This window comes from Oryctolagus cuniculus, chromosome 15, assembly GCF_051225735.1.
Source record: "Oryctolagus cuniculus isolate XC-2025 breed Fujian yellow rabbit chromosome 15, ASM5122573v1, whole genome shotgun sequence".
NCBI lineage: Eukaryota > Metazoa > Chordata > Mammalia > Lagomorpha > Leporidae > Oryctolagus > Oryctolagus cuniculus.
In genome coordinates, this window is record NC_142881.1 from 52,477,178 (window position 1) to 52,494,545 (window position 17,368).

The 17,368-nt window shown below is 43.9% G+C and overlaps 1 protein-coding gene across 48 annotated transcripts in view; it reads right to left on the minus strand.

Annotated features, from left to right (window-relative positions):
• ANK3 (ankyrin 3) overlaps positions 1-17,368 on the minus strand; it is a 712,348-nt gene that overhangs the window by 352,597 nt on the left and 342,383 nt on the right. For 31 of the 48 annotated variants that reach the window (XM_089314927.1, XM_089314918.1, XM_089314913.1 and 28 more), the window contains exon 1: positions 2,036-2,775. The exons of the other annotated variants lie outside the window; for them this stretch is intronic. In XM_089314927.1, the coding sequence (XP_089171053.1) occupies positions 2,036-2,149 (114 nt within the window). In that variant the 5' untranslated portion in view covers positions 2,150-2,775. Of the gene's footprint in view, positions 1-2,035; positions 2,776-17,368 lie in introns of those variants that run through there. 48 annotated transcript variants of the gene reach the window in all.

Below are 17,368 nucleotides of genomic sequence, written 5' to 3' on the forward strand. Positions count from 1 at the left end.
TAGTCCATGAAATATTTTCATTGTGAATAGTTTAGCTTCCATAATACTCTTGTATGCCACATCTTTGATGGGGATTATACCCATTATAGGGTGTTATATATTAACAAGTACAACTGCAATGAAAGCATTATCCATGCGCCACTTTTTGGATGTGCTCTGTGAATGTCCTGAGAACAAGACATTTAAATCCCCTTGCATATTTACAATAGTGATATTGTTATTTCTCCATGTTCCCTCCTGGTTGCTAAGAGATTTACATTGGACAGATTCTGTTATACTCATAACAGAGAAGTTTGGTTCACAAGGCATTTGCTGTGGCTCAGTGAGTCCAGAAACTCCTTTTGCCTCCCCCCTTCCCTATTTTGCTTCTAAGACAAGCAGGGGCCCAGGCACAAAGGCAGCAGCTCTGTCATGAAGCCTGGCTGGGCTAACAACTCTTCACACACAATTTGGACATCAATCATGACTCCATACCTTTATGCAGACATATGAACCTTTGCCTGTGTTTCTGAGAAGCCAGTTTCTCACAGAAGGGTGGGAAAGGGAGAGATAAGTGGAGAGGGGGCAATTGATAGTGACCTGCCCACTAAACAAACTGAATGCAATGAGGACGGAATCTAGCAAAAGATGACAATTTCATAGCAACACTGCTATCGAATGCTTTAAAATATGACTGCATACAATTTCTTGGCTTAAGTTTGTGCTTTAATGAAAACATATTCAAGAAGTTTATTTACCAGAACACAGAAGGTGGGGGAGCTATCCATATTTAAAAACTTGCAGCACAACACAATTGTGGCTCTCCAAATTCAGCCTGCTAAAGTCTGCTCTGGAACCAAAAGCAGAGAGGCTTCTCCTTACAGATCCTAACTCAGAAGGAAATGGCAAAGGTACCAAAAACTGTCATGATCACTCCAGGAGGAAGGTGCATGGGGCAAATCCAATCTGCATGTCATTTAGAGAGCACGTGCAGCGCTGGCCAGAGCAAACTGAGAATATCCTTCCCTTGGGAATTCTCACAAAGACACATCAAAATGCTTTATGACCTGTCTTCCACATTCAGATCACAGAGCTGTAGGCAATTTTTATTCACGGGCATGGAAGGAAAGTGCCTTGGAGCCTCACTCCCCGGTCAGCATCTGAGAGTCATATGTAAGGGTAAAGCCACCAATGGCTCAGAAAGTATTCTTCAGCTGGCATAAGGTACCACTGACCTAGAGTATTCCTCCTACCCCACCCCCTCACCACCACCGCATTGGGATATCAGAAGGGGAATCACGAGTGCCTAAGCTTTGATCTCAAGCAATCCAGTGTTGAAGGCTGCAGGTCCCAGCCATCTCACAGGAATTCCTGCATTTAGGAAAATCACTCTCACCCAGCAGGGGAAAAAAAAAAAAAACCCTCTGGGATTCTAGCTTTTTTTTTTTAACCCCAAAAAGTTGTTTCTAGTAGCTTACTTCCATCGTACCATGAGGATAAAAGCACTTTATAGAAATAGGAAGCAAAAAAGAAAAGAGGAAGCTAAACGAGGCAGGAAATGACTTTACTGCTACGTCTTAAGGTCACAGATCTGCCTGAGCAACGTGCACATGTGACACAGTTCCAGCACAAAAGCTGCTTTTCCATGAGCCAGACCTCCAAGAAGTACAAAGGCCAGCTCTGCCGGCCTCAGCCTTGAACCCGAGACCCGGTGGTCCATTTAACCTTGACCGGGCTCTGGAGGAAAAAGTGCTCTGAACTCCTTCACAACACCTTTCTGTGTCATGGAGCCCGCCCCTGCCTCTGTAAAGCACAGCACACCTTCCGCAGAGCCCTGCATCGCCCGCCCCGCTGGAGAAACCCTTCCCTGGCCTTGCCCATCTCACGGCCAGGGTCTGCCAGAGGGTCCGCTCAGCTGTCCCCGATTTACACACCCAATTCACACCCCACACAGCATGGGGGGGAAAAAAAGGACCTGAATGCACCCCACAGATGCCAGCAGGAGATTAAAACAAAAAGAATCCAGGCAAGACATATGCCCTGCATGCACAGCTACCTTTTTCTTCCGATCCCGGGACCGTTTGCGGTGTTTCCTTTTCTTCTCGGTCTCTTCTTCGGCATTGATCTCTAAATCCCTGTTCTTCTTTAATTGTGAGGCTGCATGAGCCATACTGCACTTACAGCGATTCTCTCAAGCACGCAGGGCTTCCTGGTACAAGGTGATATCCTCAGGCACCTCTAATCAGGCGGACAGCAGCATTCCACTCACTGGAGAGGAGGCTCTGACTGAAGCAGGAAGACATTCAAAATGCAAAGATGCTGGCGAAGCTGAAGCTTTTAAAAACCAAAAGGACGGGGTCCAGACTTCATCCTCCACCTTCCTCTACCTGAACCCCTGCGGGAGAGTGCAGCCATCGTAATGCATTTACCGTAGTGAAGACAGCTGGGACCGAGGAAGCTCTATTATGGCTGGATCCCGAGCCACCAGCTGGAAGTGTCTAAGTGACTCCTCGGAAGGGGGACTGCTGCAAAGGATGCTTCTCCGAAGGGAGAAAATCAAGAGTCACCACACATACAGAAGCAAAAATCCAGCACTAATTCTGAAAACCTATTTTAGAATCCTTCGAAAAAAAGAAAGGGCTGCAATTTATGCATCGCCACCAGATCTGCACAGAGCATAATTTAACCCGTGGTAGAATGGAGCAGTTCCTACTTTAGTTCAACTGCTGAGGGTGACAAAACATATAAAATAAGATTTCAAAAAACACACTAGATTTTGCTATGAAGATCTTGACTGCATTATAGGGAAAACAATGCACGCATTGCCGGTCTCAACAGTGCGTCCTTTATGCTGAACGATCGGCCTAAATGCATTTTGTGGAGAGGACTACAGAAGGGCTTGTTGTCTTTTACAAACAACATGCTGATTACAACACATCATACAGAAAGACGTGAGCATGTTGGTGCACGGAACAGATGTCCGATTCATGGGAGGTTCCCCAGGACTCTGCTCTCATGCGGTCCGAGGGGCAGAGAATGGGGAATGTGCTGTCATCGGAGTGTCTGATGGCTGAAATGCAGATTGGGCTTGCATATTAGGGGCTGCTTCAATCACCTTACTATTTCTGCCACCTGAGTCCTCAGCGACTGCAGCCTCTGAATATTCATTATGTGAAGCGAAGCAGCAGCAATGCTCAGGCCTGCTGGGGTCCTCTGTGCGGATGCACGTGCTGGAAGGAATCTAAGTTTGGGAATCATTTACACACGCAGTATCCACAGTAGCAGCTTTAGCCAAGGACTGCTGAAATGACAGACTTGGGCCTAAGATAGGTGGGCTCTAGGAAGAAACCCTAATTTCACCAACAAAATGAGCAGACAAAAATAACAAAAAACACGCACAACCCCATGATATACTATTAGAAAGGCTCAGTACACGTGTTTCTAACATGGAAGTCCATCATTCTGCAGGTTGATGCATTTGACCTGTTTGTAAAGCACGGAGCACAAAGTCCAGTGACGCACACCAGGATCTTGTTGGGGTTCTGTGGCGTCGCTGTGTTTACCTGCTTCAGAGAGTGCCATGTGTGAGCTCCTGCCCAACCACATCTACTCGCCATATTTCTGGTTTGGAAATCAAAGATCATCTCTTCTCCCCTGTAGGGTGCCTTGTAGTCTGCTAGCGAGGGATGGAAAACGAGAAGGGAAAGATTCAGGGACCATGGTGCTCCATTCCTCCTACAAATGGACCTCACGCTGAGAACCACATGGAAACCATTCTGGTCACATAGTTCTCCTGAGGGCCTATTATGTGCACCAATGTAGTTATGTTCCTACTATGTATACTTATGTACATATGTTCCAGACAAGCTATCTCCAGAAGAAAGAATTCCATAAAGTGTCTCCACTGCCTTTGAGGGGAAGGGGAACTGGGGTGGGATTATGTGAAGAATTAAATGGAAACTCATGGGGCTGGCGCTGTGGCACAGTGGGTTAACGCTCTGGCCTGAAGCACCGGCATCCCATATGGGCGCCAGTTCGAGACCTGGCTGCTCCACTTCTCATCCAGCTCCCTGCTATGGCCTGGGAAAACAGTAGAAGATGGCCCAAGTCCTTGAGCCCCTGCACCCACGTGGAGAGACATGGAAGAATCTCCTGGCTTCGGATCGGAGCAGCTCCGCCCATTGCGGCCAACTGGGGAGTGAACCAGCAGATGGAAGATCTCTTTCTCTCTGCCTCTCTTCTCTGTATAACTCTTTCAAAAAATAAATAAATCTTTAAAAAAAAAAAGGTAACTCATATACAAAAGAAGATAAATCATATTTGTGTCTTCATGATAAAAAAATTTTTTAGTGTGATTTTTAACTGTAATCCTAACAAGTGGTACAAAGAAAAAATGGGAACTCTTACAGGCTTCTCCTCACACAAACCATCCTGCACTGTTGAGGAACAGTCACACCATTTCCTTTCCTTCTTTTCAGCAAATTGAAGAGGAGAGCCAGCTAAAAGCTGGCCGATTTCCCATCGCTCCTGGACCCTTCTTTCTTCCGTTAGAGATGCTGACGATACTTTACAATACATTTCCGAATACCCTCAATCTAGGTAACCTCTCCATCGCAGGCTGGCACAGCACTGGGCTTTCCCACTGGCCGCTTCTGGAGCGGGTATAGTCAGAAAGGTGGAAATAAGGCCAGGTATATTTCAATATATTTCTCTCTAGAATAATTCTTTGTTTCCTCAAAAGTCTAGAAATTGACACTGCATCATAACATTTATAATGCCATATGTGAATTGTTGTTGTTTTGTTCTGGATTTTCCCCTATCTCAGCAAGTGGGTAGCTCATCCAAAATAAATTCTTAACAGAGTGCATTTCGATTTTCTCCTTACAGAGAATGTGGGATTTTGTCCTTTTGTTTTTTTGTTTTGTTTTGTTTTGTTTTGTTTTTTGACAGGCAGAGTGGACAGTGAGAGAGAGAGAGAGAGAGACAGAGAAAGGTCTTCCTTTTGCCGTTGGTTCACCCTCCAATGGCCGCCGCGGCCGGCGCACCGTGCTGATCCGAAGCCAGGAGCCAGGTGCTTTTCTTGGTCTCCCATGCGGGTGCAGGGCCCAAGGACTTTGGTCATCCTCCACTGCACTCCCTGGCCACAGCAGAGAGCTGGCCTGGAAGAGGGGCAACCGGGACAGAATCCAGCGCCCCGATCGGGACTAGAACCTGGTGTGCCGGCGCCGCAAGGTGGAGGATTAGCCTATTGAGCCACGGCGCCGGTCCTTTGTCCTCTATTTCTAAGAAAACCAGAGCTATGAACAGTGGCTCTACCAAGAAAGGGAGCCCTTTTGTGTGATGGATTTTGGTTACAATATTACTAAAAGCATAGAACCTTCCTCCCTACCCAGCACACACCCTGACAAGTTACTCTCAACTTCCTTGTGCACTTAATCTCAACACAAAGGCATTAACTCAAAATTGACAGGAATGCTAGCCCCCACTTCCCCAAACTGAGTTGACAGTTCTGTCAATATCCAGAAAGTGAACCCTTATAATAGCCAAAATCTAAACATTGAAAGAAATTTTAAAAATTGATTCTCTGACTACAGTTCTATCAGACTTTTCTATTTGAGCTTGTTCCTTCTGGGGGAGTTAATATGAATATTCAATTGCTAAAACTGATATTCTGATTAAATATTATTTATGAATAATAAAACTGATATTCTGATTATCTGGCTGGTACAGGCTTCCATGGCTGAGCAAGTGGCAGGTCCCTAACAATAAGAATAGGATACAGACACCACACTACAGGAAACAATAATGCAAGGCTCAGCCAGTCAATGGTCACTCACATGGAGAGCAACTTCTCTAGTCCTAACTGCTGCCACCAGCCACCAGTATATAATAGACAGGACTTGCAGAGGATGGAGGTGGACTATGCATGGAACTTTGAAGCTACTGAAAGTTCAGGAATAATAACTAAGTACTTTGTTCAAGGAAAATAAAAAATCTAGGGTAGGCATTCAGCTTAGCGGTTAGGACACTGGTTAAGACCACATCCCATATGGGAGTATCTGAGTGCTACCTAGCTCTGCCTCATGACTCCAGCTTCCTGCTGGTGCAGAGCCTGCAAGTTAGCAGCGATGGCTCCGAGGAATCCCATCCCTGCCACCCCTGTGCGAGACCTGGACTGAGCTCCTACTTTAGATCCCACCCCAGACCCAGTCATTGCAGTCATTTCAGAAGTGAACCAGCAAATGGGACAGCCCTCACTTTCTCTTGCTCTATTTCTGCTTCTCAAATAAATAAAGAAAATGTAGATAAAAGGAAAAAGAAAAAAATCTGTTCTTCTTTTATGAAAATCCCACGTATAACAATCTATAAGTCATCCCTTCGAAATATAATACAAGGGTGACCTTTCAAACTCATTAGCCAAAAAAGACTTTGGGTGACTATGTCCTACAGAAAGGCAGTAATAATCAGTATAACAGTAGGTCTCCTCGGCTGAAATGAAGGAATGGTGGCTTGGAGCCCCAGCATTGTGGCTTTGGTGAGCACAATTTGGAACCTGGCATATTTCAGCCAATTGGCCCCAGGTTTTTCTTCGCTGTGACTTTGTTACTAGAAGTTATGGCAAAAAGCAACTTTTTATTATTGAAAGTTTCCTCAATTTTCTGTCCAAAATAATTCTTGGTTTCTTACTAGATCTGACAGGTTTTATCTTAAGTATTTCCTGTCTATACTTTCTTAGAGCATGAAACTACTGCCAAATAAAAAAAAAATTAAAGAAGGTAAAAAAAAAATCACTTTCCAGTTTGGATTCATGGTTATATTCCAACTAGTATCTAATCCAGGAATTGAAAAGCTGTGACTCAACATTCCACTGGAAATACGGCCAAATCAATTCATCAGGAAGTTTCACCAACTTCAGATACCACAGCCATTTGCAAACACCTGTCCAGGATCTTAAGACAAGCTTTGAGTGTTCCTCCAGCCAATCAGTAATGTGCAGTCCACTTCATTCCATAGCGTGTCTTCACATCATTGAGTTGACATGAAAACCAACAATGTATGCGATTTCTACAGGGATGACAGTGTCACCTCGAGATTTTGAAACTACGAGAGCTGTACACGTTGAGAAACTGTTATATAGTGATATATAGAAGTGGGTGATGGGGAGTATGCTCAAAAATGGATAGACAGGAAGCCAGTCAGGAGCTAAGAAGAGAAAATGTCCCAGTACTACAGGGAGGCTGCATCTTGCCAGCCCCACTCCAGGTTCATGGCACCGAGGCAAGGGCATGTTTAGATGGAATCAGAACTCTTTCATGCTGCACCCACTTCAGTTCCCCCAGAAGCAGAACAGCCTCACCATAAGTCACAGTCAAAATATTTCTCCTCCATAAAGACAAATGGATCTGGTGTCATTTCATTAATTTTGGCACCCTAGATAGAGAAGTTACCAAGAGACCTTGGGCAGGTTCTGAACTATGTTGGGGAACAGGAAAGCAAGCGTGAAAGCTGTCAGAGGCTCTAAATGACAAAAAGGTACCCTGGGAAGTTCTCAAGTCATAGTCGCGTATTATTCTTCATTTTCAGGTCAGACATAGGAAATCCTAAAAAATACAAGACTGTGCCTGGGCCATAGTGAAGGACGGGCGGTCCTTTCCACACTGCTCGCAGCCGGTGGCTCCTCTGGCCTTGGGACCATCTGTCTCAGCGCTGCGTCTGCCTGCTGTCCCTGGAGCAGGCTGTCTGTCCAACTAACTGCGCTGACCTCACCGCTGCACAGAGCGCCAGCTGGTCCTAAGCACTCCAGCTGCTTCTGTGACCTCACACAGGCAGCCGGGGCCAGGCACGTGGGGATGGCTGCCCCACGGTCTCGCTCTCACATCCACACTGGCCAGCACAAAGTGGAAGGCGCTTTCACTGCACATCGAGGATACACCCCTGGTCTGCCCTGGAGGCCTGGCAGAGCACGGAGCACATAGAGAGCACTGGGAGTGGTAACCAAATAATAGCCACTGGATGCACCATTCTTCTCTGGGCCCCTGCACCTACTTGGAAACTTTAACAGGTTCAGGGGAAAATGAAACTGAGAGCTAAGTAGTTCATTTTGGTGCAAAAAGATTTTGAAATCCATGCCTAGGAGGGGGTCTTCAGAAAGTTTATGGTGAATAGCTATTAAAAATACACTATGCATGAATTTCAAAAATTTTGCATCAAAATAATCTTTTGATTCCATTTTCCATTAATTGTAAAAAAGAAAATGATTTGTTGATTGAGAGCCAGAGACAGATCTCCTATTTGCTGGTTCAAGCTATCATCGCTGCCGCCTAGGAGAGCTAGAATCAGGAGTTGGAGCAGGGCTTGAACCAAGACACTCTGATATGGGATGCAAGTCTTCTTTTTTAAACATTTATTTATTCATTTATTTATTAGAAATGCAGAATTATGATTATGGGGGTGGTACAGGGAAGACAGAGAGTAAGCTCCATCCACAGGTTCACTCCCCAAGGCCACAACACCCACAGCTGGGCCAATCCGAAGCCAGAAGCTTTATCTGGATCTCCCACATGGGTGCAGAGACCCAAGTATATTAGCCATCTCCCATTACCTTCCTAGGTGCATTAGCAGGAAGCCAGATCAGAAGTGGAGCAGACAGGACTCAACGTGCACCCATTTGGGATGCTATGCCACAAAGCCAGCCCTGAAGCAGGTATCTTAATCCACTAAACCAAACACCTTTCCCTCTAATAACTTTTAAAAGTACTCTCATAGGAGGAGGAAGCTGGACCAGATGACTTCTCACTATTCTAGAACACTGGGTCTGAAGTGACAGAGGGCTTAGGTGTTCTGAAAGGAAGATACAAAGGAAAGTTTTATTTAAAAAGAGTTTGTAAGCTGCATTGGGCAATATACTAGCCGCTAGACATATGTGGCCACTCAGTACTGAAAAGCGAGGAGTGCAGCTGCAGAAATGAATTTTTCATTTCATTTAAAAATTTTAAATTTAGAACTGATTCTCAATTCAAATACTGAAACACATTCAAGTATGTTTGGAACAATTTAGATATGTGAATCTACTTTGCTAACTAAGTTTTATTAAATAAAATAGAGATTATATACTTCCAATAAAAATTCAGCATCCAAATTGAGTTGTGATTACATACAAGATTTTAAGACTTAGAATTTAAGGTAAACTATCTCAATAATTTTATGTTGATTAATAATAAAATGATATTTTGGATAGGTCCAGATAAATGAAACATTAAATTGGTATAATTTTGTAAAGTCTTTTAACTATAGCTATGAAATAGTGGAAATGATGTGCATGGCTCACACACTTCTTTTGGATAGCAATGGTCTATATGAAGAGCATATGCTAAAGGAAAGAGTCCAGTTTGCAAGAAATTATCTTCCTAAAGGCACTCAGGAAGTGCCTCCGTGACACTGAACAATCTGTCCCTAAGACAGAGAGACAGATGGAGAAAGATCTGCCTTTCACTGGTTCTCTCTTCAGATGCCCAGAACAGGCAGCGCTTGGCCAGGCTGAAGCCTAGAGCCCAGAACCCAATTCGGGTCTCCCACATGAGTGGCAATGATCCAAGAACTGAGCCAACACTTATCTCCCCCAGGGTGTACATCAGTGGGAGCTGGATTGGAAGCAGAGTAGCCAGGGCTCAAACTGGGCACTCCAATATGGGCTGCAAGCCTCCCAAATGGTGACTCAACTACTGTACCACATGCTCACCCCCATCATGCTTTCTATTTGAAGAGATGAAGCACAAAAATGTAATAGTCTCAGGCACCTGCGCTAAAAGAAGCCTTCATGCATGCACAGGCTCACTCACTCACTCTGAGTGACTGTGAGTCACATAAATGAATGAGACATGGCCCCTGCCATCAAGTATCAATGGGAGAAAGAGGCAAGTAAGCTGTTACCGCATATGTACAGGTGCTACAGAAGCAGGGGTAGGGGTACATGCAATAAAACAAAGATATCAGCACTCAGAACAATACTTTCATAAAGGTCAGACACCACCTCGCTTCCCCAGCTACAGAATTTACAATTTCCCAATTCAACCCTTCACACTCTAGTACACATGGCTGACTTCTCACACAGTGAACACATAATATGGGGTTCCCTTGCAACTCTGGGTACTGCTGTAGGTGCTGGTGGTAGAATGACAGAAAAGCAAATGAAGACCCCCTCCTTCTCTGAAGGTCCCATTCCTGTGCACATGGGGCAGAAAAGTAAACAATGTCCAATAGTAAGAGGTGTTATGCAGAAAATAAAGTTGTATGACTGAATTGCAAGTGACAGTCTCCTTCTTTCCTATTCATGATTCCCCAGAAAAAATAAATCAAGATAGCAAAGAGCCAATTGCATGCAGTCTTCCACTCTGTTAGGCAAGTCATTTTCCAAAAACCACCCTTTACCCCAAGAAAATGATTTGATAGAAGACAGTGAATGGCTTCTCCAAGAATGCACTCAACTCAAATATATTTATGACTGAAGATAAACAACAGATACGCTTCTGTGTCATTTATCTTCAACTATCCAGATAATTACAGCCTTTTTTCATTACCTTTTATGAATTCATAGTTTAATGACAATTTCAAAAAGATGGATGGACTATGTCCCCCGAGTAATGGAGAAAAAAATGTCTCTCATGGAAATAAGTCTCATTTCACAGCCAAGCAATATATTCCATGAGATGATTTCTTTTAATATTCCATTAAATGCTTTTATTTAATATTTGTAGAAGTTATATTTAAGGCAGCTCAAAGCAAAGACAATGCAAGTAACCAAGGAAGGCAAAATAGCTCTTATCTCCCACGTTGTTACGTAGCTATAAGACCTCAAAGAAGTATCTTATCTTTCCTCCCTCTCTGGCTCCATGCTGGTAAAATGAAAGGAATTCCGAAGTCCCTCTCATAGCATGCACACTTAGCAATGTTGAGACATCAGGATGCAATGACTGATACACGTGTCCTTTTCCAAGGAGAGTGTTCTGATCAAGACAAAAGGACAGTAGATTCATTTTCAAAACTGGTTTGCACAGGCAACCAGAAGACAAAGGTGTAAAGAAGATTTAAACTGTTGGCCCATTCAGTGATCACTTGTTGACCGTGTGTCAGAAGGGTGGAAGGGGACACACAAGAAATCCAAGGTTCTTATTTTGAGAATGAAGCATTTACTTAGTTAATTCACGAGGTCTTACTTAACGGTGGCCAATGGTAGAACACCACAGCAGAATACAATTATCAAGAAAATCAGCCAAGTTTTGTTGGTGCCGTGGCGCAGTAGGTTAATCCTCCGCCTGTGGCGCCGGCATCCCATATGGGCGCCGGATTCTGTCCCAGTTGCTCCTCTTCCAATCCAGCTCTCTGCTGTGGCCCGGGAAGACAGTGGAGCATGGCCCAAGTGCTTGAGCCCCTGCACCCCCATGGGAGACCAGGAGGAAGCACCAGGCTCCTGGCTTCGGATTGGCGTAGTGCCGGCTGTAGCAACCATTTGGGGAGTAAACCAACGGAATACCTTTCTCTCTGTCTCTCCCTCTCACTGTCTGTAACTCTACCTCTCAAATAAATGAAATCTTAAGAAAAAAAAAATCAGCCAAGTTTCACACTAAAAGTCATGTACTAATTCTTTTTTTTTTTTTTTCAATTGCAGTAGTCATTCATTTTTATCAACATTCAAGAAGACCTAGACAGCAGCACAGCTCCCCTATGTCGGAAACACATCATAACATGGTCACAACTGAAGTCAGATCACAGGTACTAATTCTTGATCATACTGTGAGCTCTATCCACCTGCAGAGAGTTATGTCTGCGAAAAACATCATTCTAGGTTGCTTTGGATTTAGCGCTGACATAGAACAAGCGACATCGCCTCTTCCTTCTGTACAGTGGAAGTGGCCCTGCTTCTTCCCTGCCTCACCTGTCCACTTCAATAACTCAAGTCTGTGAAACAACATGAGCATCTTGAAAACAAACAATACCCACAAACATGGGGCACGGGCACTCTCGGGCAGACTGTGACACAGACCTTGACCCACACTGGCACTCGTGCCTCCTAAGCGCATTTGGGACTCCCCCTCTTGCATGTTGTTCAAGCTGGCAAGCTGTCAATCACACTAAGTCAGTATCATAGTCTAGTTTCTCAACTTTGCAACTATTTCCTTGACCTTCCATTTCACCACACAAGATATAATCACAAGAGTTCTTCAAGTCTGAATATTCAGAATATCCTGTTTGGGACATAGATTATATATTTGGGGGTGGAGGACTATGAAGTACTTTAAGAAATAAAAAGGATAAAAGCTGAGAACAATTTTCTCACTCCTCTCCAATTTCTCTTAAAAGGGGGCTGATGGTAAGGCACAGTAACATCATGGATATTGTGAGGTATTATTTGAGTCAGGGAGAGTCCATCCTACTTATTTTTAGTCTTTTATTAAAAAAAAAGAACTCCCACGGAGCTCAGCAAACATTTCCTAACACGTCAGGAAGTACAGAAGGATCTGCAGGGTAGGCTTCTCTGTCTCAGTAACTGGACGTTGATGCTAAGGCAGTCGGAAACATGGAAGCCAATGAGTGTGGCTCCGGTCCAAGAAAACTTTATTCCTGGACATTGAAAGTCGAATTGCACATAATTTTCACGTCACTAAAGATTCTTCTTTTGATTTGTTTCCAACCATTTAACAATGTAAATTCCATTCTTACCTTGCAGGCTATATTTAAATAAGGCTAGGCTTGGCCCACGGGCCACAGTAGGCTGACCTTGTGTTAGGGCATCAAAGCATTATTGGGGAGGTCTCCAAGAGTGAGTGAGTGGACAGCAGGGTCAAAACCTGATACCTAACATGTCGGTGTGTACATACCTAAATATGCACGTATATATTCACAGGTATATGTGTGCATACAATTAGGTACCCAAACACATGAATGTATGTGTATTCACATCAAGCCCATGGAAATCTATCCTTTAGGGGCCTGCGCCGTGGCTCACTTGGTTAATCCTCCACCTGCGGTACTGGCATCCCACATGGGCCAGGCTATAGTCTTGGTTGCTCCTCTTCCAGTCCAGCTCTCTGCTGTGGCCTGGGAGGGCAGTGGAGGATGGCCCAAGTGCCTGGGCTCCTGCACCCACATGGAAGACCAGAAGAGGCACCTGGCTTCCGGCTTCGGATCAGCACAGTGCCAGCCGTAGCGGCCATTTGGGGAGTGAACCAATGGAGGGAAGACCTTTCTCTCTCTCTCTCTCTCTCTCTCTCTCTGTGACTCTGTCAAATAAAAAAAAAAAAGGAAAGAAATCTATCCTTTAGTTTGAATGCAATAAACTTTTTTTTTTAAGATTTATTTTATTGGGGCTGGCATTGTGGTACAGGTTAAGTCGCTGTCTTCAATGCCACATCCCATATGGGTACAAATTCAAGTCCCTGCTGCTCCACTTATGATCCAACTCTTTGTTAACGTGCGTGGGAAAGCAGTGGGAGATGGTCCCAAGTCCTTGGGCCCCTGCACCCACGTGAGAGACCTGGATGGAGGTCCAGACTCCTTGCTTTAGCCTGGCCTAGCCCTGGCTGTTGCAGCTACTCGGGGAGTGAACCAGCAGATGAAAGACATATTTTTGTCTCTTTCTCCCTTCTCTCTCTCTAACTCTGTCTTTCAAATAAATAAATAAATAGTATTAAAAGGATTTATTTTATTAGAAAGGCAGAGTTACAGAGAGAAACTTGGCTAGGCTGACGCCAGGAGCCTGGAACTCCATCTGGGTGGTCTCCCACGTGGGTGTCAGAGGCCCAAGTACTTGGGACATCATCTGCTGCCTTCCCAGGCGCTTTGAGAGGGAGCTGGACTCAAACTGGCACTCATAAGGGATGCTGGCATCATAGGCAGCAGCTTAACCTGCTGCACCACAATGCTGGCCCCTGAAGACAAATTTCATTTGAATGATGGGAAGACATATGTCGTTACGTGCTTTTCAACACCATGTGCACACAATTTCTTTAACTGGCTCATTTAACAAATATTGAGAATTTTTTTATTGAAGTAGCATATTCCCATAAATGTGTGGAAGACACCCAAACTCAACCAATGCTCAGCAGAGTTAAGGTGAGAAAACCAACCTAAGTAGTACAGCCGATTCCTGATACATTCCATTCCCGGGCATCTGCCCTGCAGTGAGTCCCCACCAGGACTGAAGCCATGTAACACACAGGACACCTGGTTCACTAAGTTCAAGTTCTTTCCTGGGGTGGGGACAGGGCGGAAGAAGTTCTGATGCTTTATATTTTATTCTAATTTACTATAATAGCACATATATTTCCTACTAAGTTACCTCAGCTACTGTGTAGAGCAAATAACAGGAATAAACAAATATTTATGGAGTATCTCCTATGTGTTCAATACTGTGTTGAAGCGGATGATAAATGAATAATGCAAAATTTTAAAAAATTGAAATTATGATTGCAGATTTACATGCTTAATTTTGACAATATTTCATTGAAAGAACTGAAGTTGGAGGTTTGTCAATAGTTAATGTGTGGTACAAATTCCAAACAATTATCTGGCAATTAAGATACAGAAGCTGGGGCAGGTGCTGTGGCATAGTAGGCTAAGCCTCTACTTGCGGTTCTGGCATCCATATGGGTGCTAGTTCTAGTCCCAGCTGCTCTCCTTCTCATCCAGCTCTCTATGTCCTGGGAAAGCAGAAGATGGCCCAGGTGCTTGGGCCCCTGCACCTACATAGGAGACCTAGAAGAGGCTCCTCACTTCTGCATGGCCCAGCTCCACCTGTTGCAACCATTTGAGGAATGAACCAGTGGATGAAAGAACTCTCTGTCTCTGTCTCTGTCTCTCTCTCTCTCTGTAACTCTAGCTCTCAAGTAAATAAAATCATTTGAGAGAGAGAGACAGAGACAGAGAGACAGAGACAGAGAGACAGAGGTGCAGAAGCTAGGAAAAGAACAAGATTAGGTCTATGACCTAAAAGATACTCTGCTTGGAAACCAAGTAGATTGTCCTTTAAGAAATGTAAGATAGGTTTGTCTCCCCTCTACCCTCCTCCTCCTCCTCCCACCATCCTTTCACACATGCACTGAATTGTTATTCAGAGAAAGGAAAAGGCCAGATGGCTTTAGGGATTAGCAATGAGGAAAGGCCCAAGTTTCACCTCAAGGTTGTTATTAAATTCTAGTGCAGATTGGCAGGGATACAAAATCAGGGCCATCTGAGAGCTCTTTGGGAGTCTTGGTCCAGTTCCTAATGAGCAGGTGTTGACATGAAAAAAGCTGCCTGAACAACGGAGCTGCAGGCACGAGGCTGCCACAGCTCCTAGGTACTGAATCTTCCCCAGGCATTCCCCTACCCCACGAAAGCCTGCACTGAACTCTGCATACAGCCATGGCAATCTTTGTCCCTTCCCCCAGCAAACCAAAGAAAATGTGAAGCTTGTGGTCTATTCTGCACAGGTGATACTTTTGCAACACTTCACTCTAAAAACTCTTTAACATATCTAATTTAAATCAGACTCAATTTGGGTTCCAGAAAGTTTCAACACCCTCTGTAGACACACCTGACCATGGTAGAGTGCACCCTGCATTAACCATTTCCTGGTAAAAATAAGTAAATAAACTTAAAACTTGCCACTCAAGAAGTACAGGATGAAAAAAGGGAAGTTTCAAGTGGAATGAAAATTTTTAAAAAATCATATTGCCAGTCAGGAATAATCATTGTTCACATTTTGCTGTATATGAATATCTTTCCAAGATTGTCCTTATGCTTTTATCTTTAAATGTAATTATTTTATAGTCACACAATAGTTTTACAATCTACTTTAGAAATATGCTAATATATGAAATGAACATCAATGTAGGACACTACTCTTCTATACTTTTTATATGATTGAATAATATTCTACATAATGAATAATGGTATTTTTAAGAAAGATACACTTTATTTATTTAAAAGAGTTACAGAGAGAGAGGGAAAGAGATCTTCCAGCCCCTGGTTCACTCCCCAGATGGCTGCAACTACCAGGGCTGGGCCAGGCCCAAGCCAGGAGACAGAAGTTTCATCTGATTCTTACATTTGGGTGGCAGGGGCCCAATACTTGGGCCATTTTCCACTGCTTTTTCCCAGGCCATTAGCAGGGAGCTGGATCAGAAGTGGAGCAGCCAGGACATGAACAGGCGCCCATGTGGGATGCCAGCATCGCAGGCAGTGGCTTTACCCACTACAGCACAACACTGGCCCAAAGTAATGTTACTGTAAATTTATTGATTTGTTTAGTTATCACTTGAAGGGGGGGGGGAGAGGAGGGGAAGGGAAGGGAAGGGAAGAGAAGGGAGAGAAAGATAAAGAGAAATCTCTCATCTACTAGTCCACTCCTTGGGAGACTGTAACCGCTGGGGCTGGGGCTGGGCCTGCACAAAGCTGGGAGCCAGGAACTCAAGGTAGGTCTCCCACACGGGTGACAAGGACCCAGCTACTTGTTCCATTATCTGCTGCTTCCAGTGTTTACATTAACAATAAACAGGAATCTGCAGCAGGGCCAGGACTCAAATCCAGGTAACCACAACACAGGAAGCGACATCCTAAGAGGCATCTTTCCTTGAGGCCTAATGCCCACCCTTAGTAATGTCGTTTTCTAAACTAGTCTCATTTCATTAGACATTTATAATGCCTCCACTTTTTTGGTGAGAGAAACAACACTAAAATCTCCACTCTTATCGCCAGATGCGTTCACTGACCCATAAATAACTCAGGATATACGTCTAGAAGTAGATTTCCAGAAAGGTGAAACAAACTGGATTTAATATCAAGACTTAGAAGTATACTTAGGGTCTGGTGTGATTAAGCTGCGTTTCCAGCCCATCTCTAATTCTACTAATATTTTCTGTGTACAGGAACAGCTGATGGTTGACAGATACAACTAGAAACCGCAGGAACATATTACCTATGTGGGGCAAACTTCTTATCTTTAATTTTACCTATACAGTAGCAGTACATTGTGTGAAACCTATGTTGTTTTTGAAGCCCTAAGTCAATAGATCCATGATAATATTTAGCAGTGCCACATTTTGAATTGTTCAGGTATTATGAGTCAAAAAATAAGTTGGGTATCTTCTGCTTTGGGGTTGGGTGGATACCAAAATATACAATGGTTTATAAAACAAAACCATGTTAAACAATCAAATTTTTATAGGTACAAGTATTAGTGTGGGAAACAGTTTCTTTTTATGAGACACCAAAGAACTTAGGGTTCAACAGGACCCAGGAAGATTTGTAAGGATTTGTGAATCACAACACTGATAATAATACCAGGCTAAAAACTGCCACACTGTAACATCCACTCCATGACAGTAGATGTTACAATGCATTAGACTGAAAA